Genomic DNA, 15,527 nt, shown 5'->3' on the forward strand with positions numbered 1-15,527 from the left:
GAATGAATTTTTTATATTTTGTCAACTTTTTATTTTGTGGCTCGTTAAAAAATAATATAAAATTATGTCTTATCCTAACTTAAGCTAGGTTCTCTGCTCTTTCTTTATTGCTCAGCCACCTGTTCTGCCTCAGTTATGACCTTATTGTGTTTGGTGGGTGTGAAACTCTTAACTTAACAAACAAAATAAACAACAAAGTTAATATTGTATTTTTTCTGTTACAAACAGACGCATCTTTGTTGATAAGTTCAACATTGGATTTGGGTATCCACGCAAGGATACTTGCGTGGATACCCAGTTGAGGCGACTGACAACAGAAAATTAGCTACATTTGAGGAAGGGTCAAGTTTTTTATGACCGAAAAACTACAGCATTGCGGAAAGCCCAGATACTTCCAGATTTTGCTGCAGTTGCGTTTGATTTCTGGAAAAATCTACCAACGCCTAATATAACAACGAATGATGTTTACTACACGCTACAATTATCAACGCATACTTTTAATGTACACAATTTAGGGAGTGGTGACGTCAACCTTTTCTCCTACGATGAAACTGTGGGGAGAAAAGGCTTTAATGACGTGGCTTCTATGCTACTTTATTTTTTCACAGAGCTGCTGCCTGCTGAAGTTACAAAGCTGGAATTGTTCTGTGATTCGTGCCCTGGTCAAAACAAAAACTGGACCATCATACGATTTCTGCATTTCATGGTTCACCACAAAAGACGTTTCACCAATGTGAAACTAACCTTTCCTATTCGCGGACATTCCTTCATGGAGTGTGACAGGGACATGGCTGTCATCAATCAAAAACTACCAGTGAACACACCAAGGGAATGGCACCAACATTTCAGGAAAACAAGAAGAAACCCATCTCCTTTCAAGGTTGTCACAGTAACCAACACTACGCTACTGAATGTGGAAAATCACATTTCCAACTTCTATTTAGCATCTTGTCCAGTCAAGACACAACCTCTGCGTGAATTGATCTTCTCACAAGACCACCCTCGTCTGATGCAGTTTAGTGAAAGCTGGAATGGATTATTTACCACAGCTGTCATGTCAAAGCCTGTTGGTAAAAAAAGAACTTTACAGGCAGCCCTTCAACCATCCAACAGGTTATCTCTGCTTATTTCAGCCACTAAGTTCAAAGACCTGCAGAAATTAAAGCGTTTTTGCCCACAGGAGGCACAAGATTTCTATAGCAGTCTTCCACATCATGGACAATCAACCGCTAACAATTATGAGATTGATGCCTGACGATGAAGAGAAAGATAAATTATGAATAGCTGCTGCCCTCTTTCAAGGCCTGTTCTTTCCTTGTATTTTTTCTTGTATTTACCTTTTATATTTTGATTTAAAAATATTTTTGTAGTCAAATGAGTTTAATATGTTTTAATTTATGTTTTAATTTTTGTTCCATTTTTTGTAATCGTAGCTTGTAAATGTAGCATACTTGTTATTTTCTTTATATATATATATATGTATATATATATATATACATATATATCTATATTTATATATATATATATATATACATATATATATACACACATATATATATATATACATACATTTTGGAGTTATCATTGTCAGGTTTTGAAGTTGTTGTTGCAGGTTGAGTAGTAGTTGTTTTTAAGGTTATCGTTGTAGTTTTTAATAATACACAAAAATATATACATAAATTTATATATAAATATATAAAGTATATATATTTGTGTATGTAGTGGCAGAGCACTTTATAAGCGAGAAATACTTGGAAAAACATTATGAAAAATGGCTATAGTGTGAGCAAAGAGACTGTTAGAAAGATATTGAAAAATCAAGAAGTAGGTTTTTACATTGCTCAACGTATGCCATTTTCCAGAGTCACATACTACACTGCAAGGAGAAAATGGTATTGGAGAGACTAACCTTATCTATTGAAGATTGGAGCCTAAATTTTTTCAGCAATGAAAGTAATTTAAAAATTTTATAATCGTTAATCAAAAGTAGGGTCATTTCGGATAAAGCGAGCCATCGGATAAAGCGAGCCGGTCGCCTAAATATTGCAATTTTACGAAATCAAATTATGCTTTCGATTTATAACAATTTATTTAATATTAGTTATTCATTTTAAAGTATAATGAATATTTTAAAAACAGTTGCTAAGCAATTATTTTCGCGGTGATATAATTTTTCACTTTAAGACCTTATATTTTGTTTAGCTTCAATTAAGAAAAGTGAGTATTTCATATTTGACACTATTTATAGTAAATATGATTGTAATATTAGTAATATGAGAAACTATTTCAAAAAATACAGTGTTGATATGTATTTGAGCGATGATAAAGTTTTTTAATCGAATTTTCAACCTGGCTCGGTTTTGCATAACTGTTAGATAAACCGAGCCAAGGGCATTCAGGTAAACCGAGCCATTGGCTCACTTTTCCAAAAATTGCAATAATAAATAAATGTAAAAAATGTTATAAATTTTTTTGCTTTTTGACCCACATGAATTGTTAATTTATTGGAATTTTTTATGATATTTTTAAAGAATGGTACGTTATCAACCGATCACGGCCCGAAGAAGCCAAAAATCTCAAGGAAAACAAAAATTGTCCGAGCAGGTACCGGCAATTCGAGGACAACATCGAAGTCCAAAAAAACTGCCGAGGCCTCAAAGTCATGCAGGAACAAAACTAAATTTATGGCAAAAAGGAAATATGGCTGGTGCTATGGAAGAATACAGAAAACAAGAAGAAAAACCTTCAACTGAACGGTTGTCAATACGGCTGATAGCGAGAGCGTGGAATGTGCCATATGAAACTTTGAGGAGGAGATTGTAAGGAAAAGTGAGCAAAGTGGAAAGTGCTTCTGGGAGACCCACAATTCTTTCACAACAAAGTGAAGAAGAATTTGCAGAGACTGTAAGAAAAATGGCACGAGCAGGGTTTCCTTTGTCGCGCAAAGATATTTGAGAAATTACATATGCTTATTCTGATGCTAAAGGAATAAAAGGATTTTCAGAATCAAAAAAAAATTGCCGGTTATTACTGGTTTCAGGGATTTTTGAACAGATTTCCTGATATAAGCACAAAAAAGGCAGAGAATCTGTCTGCAGCAAGAGCAATGGGTATGAACAAAACTCAGGTTATGAAATGGTTTGATTTGTATGAAGACTTAGTGCAAAGACTGGATATAAAAGACAGTCCTAGGCACATTTGGAATGTGGAAGAGACAGGTGTGATGAATATTCACAAGGCAGAAGAAGCTGTGGCGATTGTTGGTGAACCTGCTTATAATCTTACTGCATTAGAAAGAGGGGAGACATCTACTGTCTTGGCAGCATTAAATGCATTTTGCGATATTATACCACCTATGATCATTCATAAAGGAAAAACTGTTGACAAAGGCTGGAAAGATGGTGCTCCTTTTGGTGCTATTGTAAAAGCAAGTGATAGTGGCTGGATAAATAAAAACTTGTTTGTGGAATTTGGACAGTTATTTGTCAACAATATACAACGATTAGGACTATTAAACGGTCGACCTCATCTTTTAATTATGGACAATCACTATTCACGTGTGTTTAACCTTGAATTTTTAAACCTAATAAAAGCAAACAATATTCATGTATTTGCATTACCAAGCCATACTATTCATTGGCTGCAACCGCTGGATTGTGTGCCTTTTGGTTCATTTAAGAGAAAGTGGAATGAGGACAATGAGGACATGAGATTGTTTACACGAAAGAATGCTGGCCGTAAACTGGAAAAAAAGGAATTTTTTAGCTTGTTTACACCAACTTGGCAAGCATCGATGACTGTTGAGCTGGCTCAGGCTGGCTTTTGTGCTACTGGCTTGTTTCCATTTAATGCCAAAGCTATTCCTGAAGAGGCTTTTGCACCAAGCACCATTACAGAAAGAAAATTAGATTCAACAGCCTCGAATTCTCAGCCCAATATGTTGTCAAATATTGAAAATTCTTGTTTGCCACTGCGATCGAGTATTGAACAGCCACCTGTACCTAATGCAGCTATGAATTTGCAGTTGATTTCTGTGACCGAATCCGTTGACATAATTAATCTGAATGAAATGCAATTGCCAGATATTTCAAATAGTTCTAGTGCTAAACTTGTTGATACAGCTAATAAAGATAATATTAATGCATCTAATTCTAATACTCGCCTAGATAAGCAGCATGAGCAACATGTCAATACTGATATTGCTGGTAGTACTTGTTTACCTACCACTGATGAAAATGCAATTGTGTCAATTGAACAAGCAGACCTCGATGTGTCTTTCGAAAACTTGATGCCAGTGCCACACAGAGATCGACCACAAAGCAGTCGGCCACGTAAGAAACCAACATCTTATGAATTGACATCAGAAGAAAATGTAGCATTTATTCAAGAAAGAACCAAACCAATAACAAAAAAAGCAGCTAAAGAGAAAGAGACCAGCAAAGAAAAGAAACAGAAGAAAACTGTTAAACAGAAGGTTATAAAGAAAAAGAAAGAATCCAAAAAAGAAAAGAAACAAAAAGAAGAGGACATTTGCAAATATTGTGGGTTTGCATATGGTGAAGCAACTGATCCTCTCATTGATGATGAATGGGTTGAGTGTGACGCGTGACGTGATTGGTTACATGAGAGCTGTATCGAAATAACCGTGCGTGGACAACTAATGCTGATTGTGTTCAAACAACAACTAAGTAAATTAACTCTAGTTAAGACTTGATATTTTGCATTTTGTACTGCATCATTTATCTGCAGCTTTAGCAGTATTATTTTTATTAGACTAGTCGCTGACATTTTTATATTGCTTTTGTTCTTTAAATTTTTTGCATTGTATGCATTTGAGGTTAATGTTTGCAAATTTTTAATACCAGTTTACTATATCGTAGGTAATAAAGTTAATATTAATATAGTAAATATTATTTATATTAATACTTCCAATTTTGTAAATTTTTGTCTGAAATAAAAGCTAAATGGCTCACTTTAGAATAATCATATAAGCTATTGGCTCGCTTTACCAATAATGGTGGCTCACTTTATAAATTTGTTAATATAAAGCGAGCCTTTCCTATGTATCATATATAGTTTACTTGGCTCACTTTATATTAGTGTGGCTCACTTTACATTATATCATAGTTTAGGTATCTGTTATAGAGTTTTCTAGTACAAGAAGTATTAAGATATCTCACATAGTTATTAATACACACTGATTTTAGTTTTATTGGCTCGCTTTATCCGAAATGACCCTACGCGTGAAAAACAGAAAATCTGGTATGTTTGTAGCTCAACTTTAATAGATGTTATAGAAATCTGGACACAAATTTGCGTTCTAATCAGGTTAAATAAAAATAAAAAATAAAAAATAAAATAAAATAAAAAACTGAAAAAAAAAAGCCAAAAAAAATCATAATGCAAAATTATCTGAAACTAAAATAAAAAGATAAAATTTAAAGGTCTTCTATAGAGGTTATCGTGGCCTAATCTTATAGAGATTAACTTCTTTAGAAGGTTATCTTTTAAAGATAACCTTTTGAAAAAAGTTAGAAATTATCCTTAAAAGATTTGATATGCTATGGAAATAATTACAATTCAAGAAAACAGAGAATTTCATAAGACTCCGTGTGAAAAAGATTGTTGTTGAAAGATGGATTAAACAATGAACAAAAGACAAAGTAGAAGTTTTGGAGAACTTAGATCAGAATGACAATGATAACCTTGGTGCTGTTGGAGGAGAGCCATCAAGTTCCAAAAATCTAAAATGAGTTAAAAAAGTGATATTAAATGAAAAAATTAGCTGTGATACTGGGCATGGCGAAAGTTAGTTAAAAAATAACCTGTCGTGAATGCAAATTTTCTTTTGTTGAAGTCAATTTAGATAAATTAACTAGAACGCTTCGTTATATTTTCATTACAATTAAGGTATTTGATACAAAAACCGACATAAAATTTCAATTAACTGGTAATTATGAGTAACAAAAAACGAATGATTTTTTAAATACAAAAAATTTTAGAATGGATATCATTGGATTTTGTAGCACTGTAAGTAAGAGGTTTCTAACTTGTAAAGTTTTATATTAGGGCTTTTAGAATCATCTATTGAATGTTGAATTGTGAAGAACAGTGTGAGATTTTGATGGTCTATCAAAACTGACTTGATTAGTGTAGATGATGTATACGAACTACCAGCTTTCGTGTACATGCTCTCACTTCATTTTTACCAACATTCACAATAATAGTTGGATGAATAGTTTGTCCTTTGAATCCAACAAGGTAAATCAAAAAAGGTAAGCCTTTTTTTGTTTGTTGATTTCTTGTTTCAATTTTTTTAAATTTTAAAAAAGTTTATAATTACATTTAATTTTCTGTAAAACTGGTGTATTTGATCCAAGTTTTTATTTTTTATGAAGGAATAAAGTTGATAGTCTTCGGCAATTTTGCTTTGATAGCCCAGACCAGTAAGCATCGATGTATGTATGTATGCCTGTATATGTATGCATATATATCCATATATATAAATTTATGTATGGATGTCTATTTGAATGTGCATATAAATATATTTAAATATATTATTGATATAGATATATTTAAATATATTATTGTTATTATTATTATCATTATTATTATTAATATCAGTATTTTTATTAATATGATTATTTTTATTGTTGTTAATACTATTTTTATTATTAAAATTATTATTATTGTTAATGTTATGATTTTTAGAGTTGTTATTATTTATTATTATCATTATTATTATTAGGTGTTTACGCATCACGAGTAATTATACTATTTGTAAAGATCTTTGAATTGTAAGATGATGTAATTCAGAATTTATTGATTGATTGAGTGTATATTGCTGTTGTTTAATGACATACACACTTCAAAACTGAGTTGCTTAACTTTTAAAAATGTTCCAATTTTCTTGAGAGTGTAGAAATTGAATCTTTATATTGCTTTGCAGGCATTTTAATTATGTGATTATGTTTCCTTAGATCAGTCAATAACTTGTAAAGTACATTCTAGTGTCCTAGTAGGGTTGCCACTTTGTATCATGAATACAAAATTCCTTTTGATTTTCATTATAAACAAGGTAATTTATACACTAATTTAAACTAATTTTCATATACTAATTGCCACCTTGAAACCACAATTAGAAAAAGCGCCATTGCATTCTATATATTCATTTATAAAAATGTGTTAACCAATATTCTTCTGATTGAAAAGAGATGAAAAAAAGATATTGTTAGAACAGATTATTTGTAAATTTTTTTTACTTAATATTTTATAAATGCTAATCTTTGTGCCTGGTACAGGAGTTCTACAACTTCTTGACATACTAAAACTGCAAGCAGAAACACAATTTCCAACTACATTATATGAAGCCTGCTTGGTATGGAAAATCTATGACTGAGCTAAATGTTTGTATTTTAACACACCAGTCAATATCCAATTACAAAATGATGTATACATCATCCTTGAACAAAAAATAGATTAAGATATATTATGGCTGGCCTGCAAGCATCACATTCTTGCTGTAGTGACTCAATCTATTGGTCCATAAAGTGGTCCTGAAATTTTGTAATTTAAATGATTCTAGAAAAATTGGAGAAGCCTTTAGAAGATTTTAAACCATTCATTCTAACAAATAAGCAGCACTTGTAGTTCTCAACATCAAAGATGTCATCATTGTCAACATATAATGTCATCATTGGATTTTGTGAGAATTAGTTTCAACCTCATGATGTCTATGGAGAGTTGCTTGAGTTGAAAATTGTGTTTCTTGGATCAGTTTTCTTAAAGGGGATTTTGTTCAAGGTTCCAGGTGGCATAGACAGAGTGCAATAGATAGCTAAAACTATGTATTCATTCTCTCTGAACAGCCATATTTTATATGGCTGCTCAGAGCAAAATTTAACAAAGAAGAATAGGGCTTCTGTACATTTCCTTGTTTACTGTACAATAGCATGTCAAAGTTACTGTACAATAGCATGTTAGAGTTTATTTGTCAACTGCTCTCCATGTAAAAATCAGGAATTGTTGAAAGATATTGATCATAGCAAAAGTCAAAATCTCTGCTTTTAAGAAATTCACAAGAAACTTGTAGCATTCTGATGGGGAAGTCTTAAATGAAATAAAAAACAAAATGACCCAAGCTATGAAGACTGTTGAAGCATACAGTCAAGTGAAATACTTTGGACAAGACAACACTTCAGAAGAATCAGTTAGAACACTTTGCAACAAGTAACAAAAAAAGATTTTTTGATATCATTCCTTGTAGTTTTTTCATCAAGGATGTGTCAAAATGAAGATTAAAGAAAATGAAAGATGACAAAAGAAGATTATCTTATTATTGGGAGACAGAGGAAGATTATCAGTCATCATTTTATCCATAAAAGTTTTGACCAACTAAAAGAAGAAAGTTACGAGTACAATAAAAAATAAAAAGATCAGAAAATTTGCCTTTGACAAAATCATTCTTCCACAAAATGAATACAAAAACAAACAGGGCTGAAGTTTTCACAAGGATGACATAAATATAAACTTATTGACCAAATCTTACACGAACATGACTAATTGGGAGTCCACAAGCACGTTTTATACACCACATTTTTAACACATAACTTTTCGCATACATTTTTAAATAAGCTAAAATTTTTACCAAATGTGCTTTATTCAATTTTATTCAGTTCAAATAACAAACCACAAAAATTGTAAAATTTAAGGATTATTTAATTATGTTTTTGTAAAAGATTCCATTCAAAAATGCAGAAACAGTACTATCTAAATTAAGTTACAAAAACTTTTATTTACACAATTAAATTAAGTTTTTGTAAACAAAAAGAAAAGTTAAAGGCCAAATTATTTGTGTAATTCACTTACTTGAAGATCAAAAACAATGAAGTATAACTAAATGCCAAAATATTTTTAAAATTATAAAATTCAACCACTTAGTGATATTTTAAAAGGAATGGCTAAGGAAGTTTCAAATAAAATAAAGAAATTATAAAAGCTGAGGGCAAAAAAGATTTCTGAAATTTATGTTTCTAAACCAGAAATAAGTCACATTTTGGAAAGATTTTGTCAGTGTAAAGCTATTGAAAATAAGCCTTGCTCTGGAGGAACTAAAGATACAACTGAAAAGGGTGATAGATTATTAGTATGGTATTTCAAGAATATTCCTTACTAGACTGCTGTCAAACATAATTCAATTAAGCATCAGTTTCATGACACAAACTGTTGTGTTGATACACCAAAATAATATGTATGGCTATGATCCAGTTAAAAAATCCGCAAAATAAGCAAGTAAATTTGAAAGCTAGAATAAAAATATATCCCAAATGATCAATAAATAAATAAATATCCCAAATGATCGTCTTAGTTAGACAGTTAATGACTAGCTAAATGACTGACTAAAGTACTTTTCAAATTAAAATTTATTCTATTTAGTAGTGATGGAATAAGTTTTGTCAGACATCCAATACGAGACAGACTCATTCCAAAATATCATTTACCTACTGTTAAACATGGAGAAGGAAATGTTATGGTTTGGGGGTGTTTTAGTTGTGACGATGTGTGTTCCATTCATTATATAGAATATATTATGGACCAATTTAATGAATTTAAAATATAAAATGACTTGTAGATGGATCTTACAAAAACAGGCCTCGTTAAGAAGCATTACGCTGCATTTTTTTTTCCTGAAATGGCAATTTTACTTATACGCTAAGCCATTTCTGTTACACCATTTACGTTATGCCAAAACTCCTATTAATTGGAATAGTTAAATTGTCTTTTGATATAGTTTAAGTGGCATTTATTTAGAAAACATAAAGGCGTAATTAATTATTGTAAAAAACATTTTCACTGAAATTGTGAAATAGTTTATTTTTTTGATAAAAAAAAACAAAAACAAAAAAAAACAAAGCTTAAAAAGAAACTTTTCAAGAAATTTAAAGTTTAGATTTTAAGTTTAAAAGTTTTTTAATTAAAAAACTTCAAATTAAATATGATTTTAAGATTTAATTTAATTTTGAATGAATGTAATTTATCTTTACATCTTTTTTACTTAATATTTTTTTTCTTTTTACTAAAAAACTAATAATTCATACTTGAAAGGTCTCTCCATCATAGATTACAATGTCTTAAAGCTACCAAAAAACTTCATTTTTTCAAATAAGAAATAAGAAGCGTTTTTGTTTAAGAAAAACCTACTTTAGATTTTATAAGTAATATTTGTTATAGCTATAATGTTTAAAAAATTTTTTATGTGGTTTAAAATTAAAGTTAATAACAATGTGATAATGTGCTAATGACGCAATTTAACTTCTAATGATGTAAATATGTAAGCTTTGTTGAGTTACGTTTAAATGCATTATGCTTTTCTGTTACCCAACAAAGTCTCATAACAAGGCCTGCAACAAAATAATGAAGCATTGCACCATATTATATCATGTTGTATTTTAACTTAAAAATAAATTAAGTTATTGAATGACCTTCAAGAGCCAAAGTCTCAATCCTATTGAGCATATTCGGAAGTACATCAACCAGGAATTAATTGTTAGAAAATCAAACAACAAAAACCATTTATTTGCTCTAATTAAAAAAGTTTGTATAAGATGTTCTCATTAATCTCACTTCTGTAACAGGTGCTCAGTGACTTGTAAATTTTAACTCCAACAAAACTCAGCTATTTATTGCAATTGCAATTAATTGCAACTATCGCAGTACTGTTGACATTCCTATATTAATGAATGGCAACCCTCTCACTGAGTCTTCTTTTTTACGTCTTCTTGGATTACTTTTCATTACTGACCTAGTTTTTTCCCCTGCACTTTAACCCTTTGGAACTCTCTCTCATTTTCATGTTTTCCTGACTCATACAACCTTCAACTTTTTAAGTCTTTTGTCGACCATTTCCTTGCTCTATAACTCTATTCTTGTTTGCTAGTAACTCCCAACTTAATAGTGGTTCCTTGCAGCCTACTTGGGAGTGAATTAGAATTAAAAAAAGAAATTTAGTTGATTCAATGCTTCATTGCTGTGGTGGTATTTTTAAGAAAATAGATATGCTACCAAATGCTACCAATATGCTACCAAATACTAGTTCTCTTATAGAAACTATTTTAATTTAAAAAAAAAATTTAGTAAGCTTTAGTAAAAATTTCAGCATTTTTGAAATATTAATCAAAATTCAGTTGTTTCTAAATTTTTGCATGAAACTAAATCTTGTTAATTTTAATCAACCATTAAATTTTTCAAGTTTTGTGATTTGTATTTTGAATTAAAATATTATATAGCACATTTGGTAAAAATTTTAGCTTATTTGTGAAAAGTTAAAATTTATAAATAAAAAAAATGCTTTTTTAAACTTTTGCTAACTACTGCGGATATATAAATATATATCCGCATGTTAGCTAGGAATATATTTTTTACTGCATTTTTATGATATTGGGAATACTTATTGATATTATTCTACAAAACATTAGGAAAAAAAAAAGCCTTGATATATATATATATATATATATATATATATATATATATATATATATATATATATATATATATATATATATATATATATATATATATATATATAAATAATAGGTTAGATGAGAAATGTAAATGAGAGATGTAGATAAGAGATGATATTAGTAATATATGGCTGATGAGTACCAAAAATAGCATGAAACTTTAAGTATTATAAAAAAGTTGTTTTTTCTTATGTAACCTTTTATTTATTTATTGATCTCTTTTGTGATTATTTCACTTTATATTGATCACTCTTAAATTGAAAAAGAGTTGATTATTATCACATAATCAAAATAACGATAGATATATATATACATATATATATATATATATATATATATATATATATATATAAATATATTAATATATTAATATATAAATATATTAATATGTATATATATATATATATATATATATATATATATATATATATATATATATATATATATATATATATGTATATAGATATACATATATATATATATATATATATATATATATATATATATATATATATATATATATATATATATATATATATATATATATATATATATATATAATCTAATAGTTATTAACAGTAACTTTTTTAAAACTATACCTCAATTATTATACACAATTAAACTTTTTTTTTTGAGAATAACAAAAATCAAATAAAATTGCATTCAATGCATACTTATAGTAAATATATTTAGTTCAGATTTTATTTTTAAAATTTTATTTTCCATTTACAAAATAATCAATTTTTCAATATTTACTTTTTTACCTGAACATTTTAAAATGCCATCACAAGATGCTGTGCATTTAGATACTAAAAACAACAACAACAACAACAAAATGGCAAAAAATTAAAATAAGTTTATTATAGAAAATGTATAAAATAAAGAACATAAAAAAACATTGAAATAGAATAAGTTAATAAAAAGATCTATTGTACTTTTTAAAATACATATTAGTAAATACAATATTTTTTAGTAACTTTTGGAGAATACAGAAAATTAAAAATTAAAAATTTAGAAAAATTAAAAAAAAATTTGACTATTAAAAAATTTACTTCAAAAAGTGTACATAAAATTTTAGTTATAACTTCCAAAGAGTTTTATTTAGAAATACATATTTATGGCTTTTACAGAGGGTATCCAAATAGACATAACTTTTATAGGCTTTATTGTGTATTCAAACCAAATTGACTAGAGTTGAAGCAAACAATAATAACAATTATAATAATCATCATCACAACATCATCATTAGCTAATTAAAAACTTTTTCTCAAAACATATTTACTACACTTATCAACACTTTGGTTCATATTGTTAATAGACACATTTATATATTTATGCATCCAAATAGACATAAATTTTATAGACTTTATTGTGAATTAAAATCAAACTGACTGGAGTTAAAGCAAACAATTAATAATTACAATAATAATAATAATCATCATCACAAAGTCATCAATTAAAAACTAATTAAAAATTTCATAAAAAAAAATTAAAAACTTCATCACAAAACATAGTTACAACTCTTTGCAACACTTTAACTCATATTGTTAGTAGATGGACATATAGAGGTCTTGATATTGTAGATAAAATAGCCTTCTGTGTCTTTAAAAAAAAACAAAACAAAACAAAAGTTTTTTTTTGTTTCGTTTTTGAGCTTTCATATTGTTTTGTTTGTATTTTAAACTTAATAGATTATTTTGCTGCATTTGAATTCACTTTCATTGTTTATTTCAAATTGTTAAATACAATTTAGATTAATTTTTAGAGTAAACACTATGGTGTTTTGAAACTTTGAGTTAAGATTGTCAATACCGTAAAAACTTTGTCTTAAAACAAGACCATTAAAGACTTAAAAACCATTTAATTATTGTTTGTGCAAAACAGAATAATGCAATTTAAATGATGACATTTGAAATCCAAACTATTACGCAAAGTTAAAATTAAATGCGCTAGTTGGACCTAATACAGAGTTAAATTAAAAACTATTTAACCCACATGCTGCTTTAAATGATTGCAATCAAACTTCTCAATAAAGCCTTCAACTAGCATGTTTTTAGTGGTGAAAGTGTAGTTAGATCATGCAGTCCTGTCAAGAATAAAGTCTTCTGTAATTAGAAGATCTGTGAAAAGTTTTATCTAAATTAAACTAGATACAAAATTTATGGAGGCTTTAGGTTTGGTTTAAGAAAACCAAACTTTTCTATTTCTATATAATTTTGTTTTATGATTGTGTAAGAGTTTCTTTGCAAAAATCTAGGTATAATTGTTAATGTTCAAAAATTACTTTTGGCAACTATGTTAAGAAACTAAGTATTTAATTAAAGATTGTTAAAAAATTTTGCTTGGAACTACAAAATTTTCTAACTGTTTCTCTTTTAGAAAAGAAAGCTGGTACTCAGGTGGTACTCAGAACTTTTTACAAATCTTTCAACATCTTTTTTGCATCAAACCTTGGCAACCAGGCAACACTTTGCATAGAAACTGCAACAATGAAGAAAGAATATCTCTCTAGCTTTGGGAACAGATACCATAAATAATTAAAGAGTTTGTTTAATAAAGCCTTGAAAACAGTTTTGTTTTGGATACTTAAGAAGGAAGTTTAATAAAGCTAAATCAAATCCAGCTTCTAAAGGATTTGAGGCAGTAAACTATGCCTCTAAAGAGTTTATTCATTCAACTTGTATGATGTATAACTCCATGGCATCTGAAAATAATACAACAAAGTAGAACATCTCTAAAAAAGAAGAGAAGATCACTGTAATTGTCACAAGATTGATCTGTTTGGTCTCTAACTGCTCTGTTACAAAAATTATTTTATAATATTAAATTTCATGTGTAATCACTGCACTGACACTCACTTTTGCAATTCCTAACAAATAAGATGTAAGTGAGCTTAAAATTGCTTGAAAAGTGAACCTTCAGGCTAGAACTAAGACCCATATTGACTTTGAAAGCTGCGGAAATATCTTACTGCAGCATACTGTTTAAGCTGCTGTCGTGTCAAAGCTAATTGCAGCTAATGCCTCAGAAACTTCTTACCTTCTTAACGCATCAGCACAGATTGATATATATATATATATATATATATATATATATATATATATATATATATATATATATATGTATATATATATACACACACACACATATATATGTATATATATACATATATATATATACCTGTACATATATATATATATATACATGTACATATATATATATATATATGTATATATATATATATATATATATATGTACATATATATATACATATATAAATATATATATATATATATATATATATATATATATATATATATATACATATATATATATATATATATATATATATATATATAAACACATAAATATATATATTTATATATTATATATATATATATATATATATATATGTATGTATATATATATATATATATATATATATATATATATATGTATATATATATATATATATATATATATGTATGTATATATATATATATATATATATATATATATATATATATATATATATATATATGTATATATATATATATATATATATATATATATATATATATATATATATATATATATATATATATATATATATGTTTATATATATATACATAAAAATATATATATATATATATATCTTGAGCAACACAATAGCAATAAATGTGAACATATTTTAAAGAAAAACAAGATATTTTTTAATCGTGACATGTTTCGTAGTTAACATACTACATTTTCAAAAGATAAAATTACAATTTAAAACTCTGGATATAAATATAAAATCAAAATTTGAAGACATTACAGAGAAATAATAACAGACAAATAGAATTGTTAAAAACCAATAAAAATTATAATACAAATTATGATATTGTAAATAGCAAAAAAATAAAAATAAAGTTATAAGTAAATAAAAAACAAAACAAAACAAAAAAAAAAAAAAAAAAAAAAAAAATAGACAAATTTATATTATAATGAACAGTTTGTTTATTTAAA

At 27.7% G+C, this 15,527-nt stretch overlaps 1 protein-coding gene across 1 annotated transcript in view; it reads right to left on the reverse strand.

Annotated features, from left to right (window-relative positions):
• The window catches only part of LOC100214012 (G8 domain-containing protein DDB_G0286311), a 59,973-nt gene that overhangs the window by 1,518 nt on the left and 42,928 nt on the right, over positions 1 to 15,527 (reverse strand). Inside the window, exon 10 of the mRNA XM_065800792.1 lies at positions 12,284 to 12,328. Within this exon, the coding sequence (XP_065656864.1) occupies positions 12,284 to 12,328 (45 nt within the window). The remainder of the gene's footprint in view (positions 1 to 12,283; positions 12,329 to 15,527) is intronic.

This window comes from Hydra vulgaris, chromosome 07 (assembly GCF_038396675.1).
Source record: "Hydra vulgaris chromosome 07, alternate assembly HydraT2T_AEP".
NCBI lineage: Eukaryota > Metazoa > Cnidaria > Hydrozoa > Anthoathecata > Hydridae > Hydra > Hydra vulgaris.